This window comes from Parasteatoda tepidariorum, chromosome 2 (assembly GCF_043381705.1).
Source record: "Parasteatoda tepidariorum isolate YZ-2023 chromosome 2, CAS_Ptep_4.0, whole genome shotgun sequence".
NCBI lineage: Eukaryota > Metazoa > Arthropoda > Arachnida > Araneae > Theridiidae > Parasteatoda > Parasteatoda tepidariorum.
In genome coordinates this window covers 48,131,776-48,141,069 of record NC_092205.1, presented here as the reverse complement: position 1 = coordinate 48,141,069, position 9,294 = coordinate 48,131,776, and the positions used below count along the sequence as shown (strand labels likewise).

General features: G+C 30.7%; 2 protein-coding genes across 2 annotated transcripts in view; one reads left to right on the top strand and one right to left on the bottom strand.

The window, feature by feature from the left end:
* Positions 1-476: 476 nt before the first annotated feature.
* On the bottom strand, positions 477-8,020 carry LOC107437915 (RWD domain-containing protein 2A). Its single transcript, XM_016050055.3, has 2 exons — positions 7,676-8,020; positions 477-1,250 (listed from the first exon to the last, which is right to left on the bottom strand). Exons 1-2 carry the CDS (start codon positions 7,883-7,885, stop codon positions 564-566), a joined length of 897 nt encoding a protein of 298 aa, XP_015905541.1. The 5' UTR covers positions 7,886-8,020; the 3' UTR covers positions 477-563.
* A 216-nt stretch (positions 8,021-8,236) lies between these two features.
* LOC107437914 (Cytosolic thiouridylase subunit 1) overlaps positions 8,237-9,294 on the top strand; it is a 24,827-nt gene continuing 23,769 nt past the window's right edge. Inside the window, exons 1-2 of the mRNA XM_016050054.3 lie at positions 8,237-8,470; positions 8,609-8,732. Coding sequence (XP_015905540.1) covers positions 8,402-8,470; positions 8,609-8,732 — 193 coding nt within the window. The 5' untranslated portion in view covers positions 8,237-8,401. The remainder of the gene's footprint in view (positions 8,471-8,608; positions 8,733-9,294) is intronic.

Below are 9,294 nucleotides of genomic sequence, written 5' to 3'. Positions count from 1 at the left end.
CTTTTCACTTAGAAAACAAAGAAACTCCGCCGCAAAGCATATGAACTAACATACTGAATTCACAAAGCATTTTTTATAAGTTAAAGTAATCCTGCTTCACAAAAAAGGAAGCAAAATCTTCTATTAGCTTGAGACAAAAGTCCTACAATCCACCTAGCATTAAGGATCTCAGCTAACAAAGTCCTGAGTTACACCTGCATCATATTTGAAAGTTTTCTACTAGGTCAGAAATTCTGTAGCACATAAATACTGTATTTATTGTTTTTAGGAATCGTGAAAAAAAATCGCCTAACTATTATAGATAAAAGCGATGCTATTACCATCGCGTATTACTGGTATTGCAGTAATAGGTATCTAATATAGGTACTGTGGTACCAGGTTCTTTTACGATTCTCGGAAAAAAGATAGTAACAAATAGTCAAGAACTAACTAAATGAGTTTTATATGCTTGAAAAATGAAAGAAAAATCACACAACAAAGTCTCAACAAATTTATAACTTTTTAAAAAATTTACAAATATTCATCAATAAAAAACATAAACAAATAATAAGTAAAAAATACATTTATTTACTGCCAGAAGAATGACCTTCTAATCCGAGCAAATCATTAAAAGCATAGGAACAATTATGTTCTTCGAGATACTTCAAAAACTGGCCCATGTCCATGTGGTACTCTTTAGCCGGACCTCTCCTAACCTGAAAGCTTATCTCCTGGAATTTATCAAATTTTTTAAAATCCGATTCATCAGAATCTGTAACTACTGTTTCTTCTTTTACCAGAGAGAGTTTCTTCCAAGTCATCTGTTTTAAATTATGTAAGAATTCATAACAATCTCTTTTATCACCTTCAACACATATAAAACCAGGCTTTCCTGGTAGTGAGAATCCAGTTAAATTCAAATCCTGAGCACTATCAATAATCTCCCTCCTTTTAAATTTGCTATAAATATGATGACTGTATACCCATAATCTACATTTAATGTCTCTTACAGGTGACGGAGCTTTATAATCTAATGAATCGGAGTCAGTTTCTGGTGTTTTAAGTGAAAAATAATTAGCAGCATTTTCTGTTAACCAGTTGATTATTGATATGGAACACAGTTCGTCATTAGGTAAACTGTCAATATAGTTTCTAGCAGAAGAATTGAGCTCTCTCTGTTGCGTTCTGCTGAGACCAAGAGATCGACAGGATATTGAAGGTTTTCGAGAAGGATACTGATGAGGAAAAATAATATTCACTTCTAATTTTTCCTAGAATAAAAAGAAAACTGTATACATATTACGATGTTTAGAAAGTATGCAATAAAAATTACCTGAATATCTATAAACGAAACATTATAACCGTTTACACACCGGTAAAAGATAACAGAAATACAGTATCTTTTAAGTATTTCTTTAAATGAATATGGAATCTTCGTTTTAGTGTTAAAAAGATACATTCCAAGAAACATGAATATCTACTAATTATGCTCCAGTTCAGCACAAAGTATAAAATACATCACGCTTTTCAGCTAGCTAAGACCAAAGTCTCTTCTTCAACGTCAGAAAAGCGGTAGGCGCAAAAAAAAAGAGCTTGAAAAACAAAACATTTGGAAAAAAAGAGTACGCGAAAAAATATCTAAAAAAAAAAAAAAAAAAAAAAAAAAAAAAAAAAAAAAAAAAAAAAAANAAAAAAAAAAAAAGGCCTGAAAGAAAAGCACCATAGCATTCTTGAAATACATCATTTTTAAATTAGGTTGATTTTGTTTAAAGTGTATAATTCATTTATAATATTTTTCCAAAATTTCAATTAATGCTTGTGCAATGGAGACTAATGTTTTAACACATTTAAATAAAAATAATTACCAGCGAAATCTGCTTTTTTTTTTAAATTGTTATTATAAAATGGATATTTCTGACATACTATTATTGCTCATCAGCTAACAATTAATATTAATTTTCAAAGTACAGTTTATAAAATAAAAATCAAATTCGACTTAAATAACAAGAAAAATAAATTTTTCTAAAATATAATTAAAACGCACTTTCAACTGAAATTTTTTTTTTTAAATTCACACACTTGTTAGCTATAAATTAATACTAATTATACCCTAACGTTGATTAAAATAACAAAGATTAAGACCATTTACTTCAGTCGAAATTTTCAGGTAAAAATCTGTTACATTTGCTCTTTTTAAAAGCAACAATTGTTTAAATAATCAGTTTCATTACCTGTCCACACTTAACCCTTTACTTACAAAAATCTAAAAATTCACTTTTAACGATCGTAAGGTCATGCCATGACCATTTATCGGACATTAAATTCCTATGTCATTTAAAATTTTTTAAATTCAACACATAAAAACTTAATTATTCTATTTCTTTGTAGTATTATATGGACTCTTTTCTGGGTTTTTTTCCCGTGATTCTTGGATATCTATGTTCAACCATTCTACAATATCGATTCGGCGAAAAATTGGCAATATATTCACAAAACACAATATAAAAAATATTTAAGGACTCGAATAAAATATTGTCTTTCGTTTTTCTTTCTTGCTGCTTTTTAAAATAAATAAATAAATTAAAGAAAGATAAATCACTCAACATTTTGTCGGACTAGCATTTGAAAGTTTAACTTTCACTTTAGGAATTGACAATTACAGAAACAAACCAATCAATATGAATAATTCAATTATTCATCATATTCAAGGAAAATATCGGCAATTATCTAAATCTTTAACCGGCTATTCCGGTCCTGGAAATCAAATTATTCAAGAAACACTGTTGTTATACTAATCACATGACAAACTAAAAAGAAAACAAATCACATAAAAACAGAAGTTTTTAGTTATCTGCAAGATATTTCCTTAAAATAAAAGTTATCCTTTTTTTTAAAACTTTCTATTTTTCTTATTGGCGAAGATTAAAAGCTTACCATTATAGATATTTCTAATTTCTTTTTATTTAAAAATTAAGTCTGTAATATTTTTCTTTCAACATAGTAAAAAAATAAGATGGAATGCGAGGACATATAAAATGCCTAGAAAAAGGTGTTGACAATTTCTGCTGATTAAAAAAGAGATCAAGAAAAAAAAAAGTGAAAATTAAATTTATTTTCTATGAATGAACGATATGTAAACGATCCGTTTAATATAGAAAATGGTTAGATTAACATTGTATATGCATCAAGAAATATCGTCTAGCGATGAGAAATGGAAATAAGGACTTACTATTTAAGAAGCTCAATTTTATACAATGGGCAGATATAGTAAATCAGCTAAAGATATTTTAATGTAGTGTTTTGATACGCAATAGTTATGAATTATTAAATAAAAATAATTCAAACCTTTTAACAAGAGTGACAAAACACATGTTCAGAAAAAAAATGTTGAATCACAATATTTAAAAGTTACAATTGAATTGTGAAAAGTTACCATTGAATACTGTAGAATTTTTTTCAACAAATATTAAAACATTACAAGTAAGCGACACACCCTTCACGTTATAGAAATCTCAATATCTGAATAGTTCTGAAAGAAAAATGTTAGTAGTAAGTGTGTATAATTTTATTTTTTTAATCGTGTCCATGGACAATTAAATGACCTCGTGTGCCTTCAAAACTGCATCCGCAAGCTCCTATACATCATTACTGTAGAGCAGGGTTTCTTAACCTGTGGTTCATGAACCCTAAGGGGTCCATGAGTTTTATTTTGGGGGTCCGCTGACTACTCCTAATTTTTAAAGCGTTTGGAAGCCTACCTATTGCTTGTAAATCGAACTATGGCAGCTATAATTCCGTTTGCTACTGTGTATCTTTGCGAAGCGGGATTTTCCACACTTGTGACAATAAAAATATAACATCGAAATCGATTGAATGTTGAACATGATAAACACGTTGCTTTGTCGAAATTCATCCCCCAATTAAATTTATTAATTAAGGAAAAGCAGCAGCAACCTTCACATTAAACATTTTAATTTTAAAAATTTTGTATACTATTAAAATAATAAAATTAAATGTTTTCTAATAATTGATGTTTTTTGCAATTATTTTTTTTTCACAGTGGGGTGGTCCGTGACTTCTTAAAAATTTTTAAAAGGGGTCCATTATATCAAAAAGGTTAAGAAACACTGATGTAGAGGATCTCATGAAGTTCTGAAGCCAATGGCACCATACCCAGTTGTAAAACATATGGGCTAAGGGCTGGGCAATCGAGAATGTGATCCGGGGTAAGTTGGATATCGGTGCAGTTCTTGCAGGGAAGAACTGCACTGATATAATTTTGCTATACTTGTGAAATGCAAACAGCTTTTCTTAAGCTTGAAAGGAAGGAAATAACCTCTTTGAAAATAAATGCATAGCTGCCAACATAGATAGGAAAAAATCCAGTAGATTTTACGAAACAATATAAATTTCAAGACGATTGTTGCATATTGTACTAAATATTACGCAATATTTACCAGTTACAATTGACATTAAATGAACCTGAAATGCTATGCATTATGTTCACTCATAATTTTGAATAGTAATAGGCATTTAATTCATCTGAGATAGTTAAAAGACTTTTCAAATAATTTAAGAAGGGGGTTCTGAATAAAACAAATTGAACTTTTGAGAACAAAAAAAGTTGTAAACTGATTTCTATACACGAGGCCCGCTTCATTATCTATTAGTAATACATATTTAAATGTTCAAGTAAGCAATAATCTGTGCAAAAATGCTATTTCAATAGGGATAATTTTTAGGAAACTTACTCAATTTTAGGGAATTTTCTAAGAATATTCATAAAAGAGGAGAATTTTTATTAAACCAGTAGACCAGGAAAAATTGGGAACATCCAGCAGTCTACAGGAAAATCCAGTAGACTTGGTAGCTATGCTAATGGCAACATTAGTGGGACATTTAGATTAAAAAGTTTAGACTTTTGATTAAGAAATTAATGGGCTATTGGCGACGGTCTGAAGACATGCCATCACAATTTTGATCCTCTACAGAGGGGGTGGCTCCCCTGTTTTGGTAGCCTGACGACCAGCAAGCGAAGTCAAGCACTTTACAGCAGAACAGTTTAACGAGACCAATACCGTGCACCCTCGTCCCTACGCAGACTGATCATAGTGGTTACCCACCCACTTATTATCGCAGCCAGTAATGCTTGACTTCGGTGTTCTACTGGGAATGTCTTTACGATCAGTCGACTGCGGAACTTGATCAAGACCTTGAAAGTGAGCCAAATTTCAATTTTCTGCAATTTAAAGACCAATTATTCACATACACAAAAAGTGGAGCCCACTTACCTTGCTCTTTTTGGATACTTTTTATTCGTATATTCCATTGAAAAATGCATAGCTGAGTTTTACTGTTAGAACAAAAAGATTATGCTGATACTTAAAGTTTATGTAAGAAAGCCTTTATTAAAAAAATTTTGAAAGAACTTTGTGCCAAGTGTAAACCGTAAGTATTTATATTCTAGTAGCAAATGTCTAAGTTAAAGAAAATAAAATAATTATCAATGCCATGGACTACTTTTGGTGTCAAAAATTTTGCTTTTTATAAATTAATGAATTTTATTTAAATAATCTGTTTCACCAAAAACTACCACCATTTAAAATAAGCTCACACAAAAATTCCCCATAACATAGATTACCACTTGTATGTAATTAAATTATAAATAACTTGCATCTTATGCATTATTTAGTTGATGTGAACTGACTTAGGGGCCAATTGTCATTGAACCAAAATTTGGTGTGGAATTGAAGATAAAAGACACACACAACATTTTGTAAACAAACTAAAAAAATCAAATAAAGATTAAGGAGGAAGAACAGTTTATGTCTATAAAACTGATTCTGACAAATAATGAGGGAAGGATGCTGGGAGTAAATGCTCTTTCATAGCATAGCCCATCTACACTGCATAATACCTTTCGGGAAGAGCTGATTTTCCACATTATACATTTTTTAAAACTCAGAAATCCTGAAATGCAACAGATAGCCATAGAATGGTCCTTTTTGTTAAAAATGAACATAAATAATTTTCTCTCCTTGATTTTCAAATGATGTGAAGGCTATGTTTGACAAAAAACAAAATGAAGTAGCAATTAAAAAACGGAAGAGTCACTGAGAATAGTAGGAGAGTGCGTAACTGCATATTCAATTTCTTTTATTTTTATATCTGTCACTAAAAAGCCGACCAAATTTTGGGTATATGATTACCAATGTTCAACTTCGTAGCTTTGCAATTTTGAACCCAATCCAGAAGACAAAGGAACTCCTGGATCAAGTATTGGGAGAAATTTGCCTTCGTGGAGAACTTTTTGAGGGAACTAACCTGCACTTGCATTACACTGAGAGAAAAACCATGAAAACCTCCCATGGTTAGCCTGATGGCAAGGGGACTTTAACCCTTGATCCGTCTGCCACCGAGGATAAATTACGTCAGCACTGTGGTCAGTGTGAGCCGGCTGCAGAATTCGAAACCTGCGATTCGAACCCGGTTCACCTCGTCAGAAGGCGAATGCTCCATCCCTTGAGCCGCTGCGGCTCATATTTAATTTATGGTAAAGACCATAGTTCAAAAGTTAATTAATACGCTTAAAAAAATTATTTAACACTACTAAAATAGATCTAGTTGAAATAAAAGTAGCACACTTTAACTGAGTCATGTGATTCTTAGGATTTATAGGACTAGTGGTGCAACATTCTAATAGAAAAAACAAAACAAAAAATTTAAAAGCATTAAAATAATAGAGCCTGGTTCAATGTGCCCCATCTCTCCATACAAACAAATACGACCTGATAATTACTCATAGAAGCCTTATATTACTGGAAAAGTAAAACAAATTAAGCTAAACCTAATTTGTTATGTGTATATCACTTTAAATATTGTGGGGATATAGAATTTCCAGATTGACATCTATAGATATCAATCACAGTATTTTATTGCTGCTGTATAAATAAGTTTGTTATGTAAACTTTTATATCATACAAAATAAGTATATGCATAACATAATTATCGTTATGCTGATGATTGTCATTAAAACATATAGTTAAAGTTTAAAAGTAAAATTTGAATATATAGCTGTTTTATTTATTAGCTGCATAATTATGCAGCATAGTGAGCATGTGACAAAACAGAAACACAAAAAAAAAATGTGTTATTTTAAGACAAAGAGAAAAGGGGAGAAAACGCTGAAGGGGAAAAAAAACAAACAAAGAATATGGACTACTCTTAACGTGGAGAAATTTAATGTATCATCAAAAGTAAGTCATCAATGCATCAGGCAGTTATTTATTTGAATTCACACAATACCGATATATACCAGAAAATGAAAAAAAAAATTTACTTAGTAAAAACAGCTTGACTATATTTTATGTAAGTTAGAGCAGAGTAAGCTTTTATTTAGCATGGATAAACAGAAATATAATTGTTACTTCATTTTTTTTGCTTTTTATAATATGCAATCAGATAAATATGCATCACTAAAATATTGAAAGATGTATTGGAAATGGCAGGACGGTGTCTCAATATTTGAAATTTTTAGTACATCACTGCATAGCTTTTTATAGTTAGTAACACATTTGATTCTATTATAAAGGAACAAGTTGCAGTATAATTTTTAACAAAATAATAGTTTTATATTGTGATATTGGAATAACTCTTATATGTTGTGTTTTCTTTTTTTTTTTTGCAAGGAACTTACTTTTATGTCAGGAATATCAAGATTTAAAACAAAATCTAATTCATTAGGAGTATATTGTGTTTTCCCTTCAACATATCTATTCATATCTGCTATAATAGAAGGGAGAGTGATATAAAATTCACTATTGTCAGGATACATGCTACTGAGCATCTCTATTTCAGACAATTGCAAAGTCAATTGATCTACAAGACTGCTGTCTGTGGAATCCATTAAATTAATGTTTTTAAACTATATATTTTAAAATTTCTGTTTTACATCATGATGAAAGGATTTAACGATTTTAACACAAGCCACGAACACATCGTTGACCACGCCCCCTAGTACCCGATGTTTGTAAATAAATAAATTACTTCACTTTAAATCTGCAGATGAAAGAAAATACAAATCGCATCAGATTATTTTTCTACTATTCCAAAAAATTGAATATTGCTTTTTTACGTGATGATATAACTAGCTCTCATTACATGAAATCATTACTTTTATGCATTAATTATTCAAACCTCAAACATGATAAAAATTGTATTAAAATGTTTTGATACTCTTGACCGTATGTTTGAGTGCGATTTATTTACAAACATTGCTAGAAAATTTCAGACTGGAATCGTGGGAAGGAATAATATATCATTATCTTTCGATCTATTGTTTTCATTATATGCAATTTTTATGTATTGAATTGTTTCTAAATTTAAACGTTTAAAGTTTTTATTTTCTTCATATTATCTAAAAATGTCTTTTACTTCTCCTGTTTGCTCGAAATGTGAAATAAATAAAGCTATTGTTAAACGTTCTAAAACAGTAAGGAAACTGAGTGTGAAATAAAAGATTATACATTATGTTATGTTTTTTATTTATTTCTCATTGAAGTTTTAAAAATGCTAGTTTTGTTAAAATTCTCTGCTTAAATTGTGGCATTGTATTTATTTTCATTTTCAGGGCCATCCTGTCTGTAAAAGTTGTTTTTTTGAAGTTTTTGAAACTGAAGTGCATGAAACTATTACAAGAGGAAAATTGTTCAAACGTGGAGATTATGTCGCCATTGCTGCTTCTGGTGGTAAAGGTAATAAAGGGAAATTTAATGCTGTTTTGGAATTCTAAATGTAGTGTTTGATAAGCTAAAAAAATTTAAGTATGCAGAAAAGATTATTATTTTGTTTATACCCTTGTGCTTACCCCCGGTAAACATCTACTTCAGGGTTCCCACGGTCCTTGAGAGTCCTTGAAAGTCCTTGAATTTTTTTTTGCTAAATTTAGGTCCTTGAAAGTGCTTGAAAAACGTCTTAGGTCCTTGAAAAACTTGATAGGTCCTTGAATTTGTCCAATACTGCCGGCGGCCCTTTTTATAAAACACCCACGGATCTTTCTGTTTTGTTCCCGAGCTCTCTCACGTGTTTTTTAACGCCACCGTTTCTAACCGGGCCTAACGTCTTGGTGTCTGCCAAGCGCGCGGAGCCAATACCTCCTAGATGGAATAAAGCTGAAGGACGGAAAACGATGACTCATACAGTTAGGCCCAGATTTGCTGATCACTTCTGACGAAGCTTCTCTTTTTCCCTTCTGTTTCTCGACACTTTTTCGTTACTCTTCTACTAATTTTTTACTTTCTACAAATTATTATTATT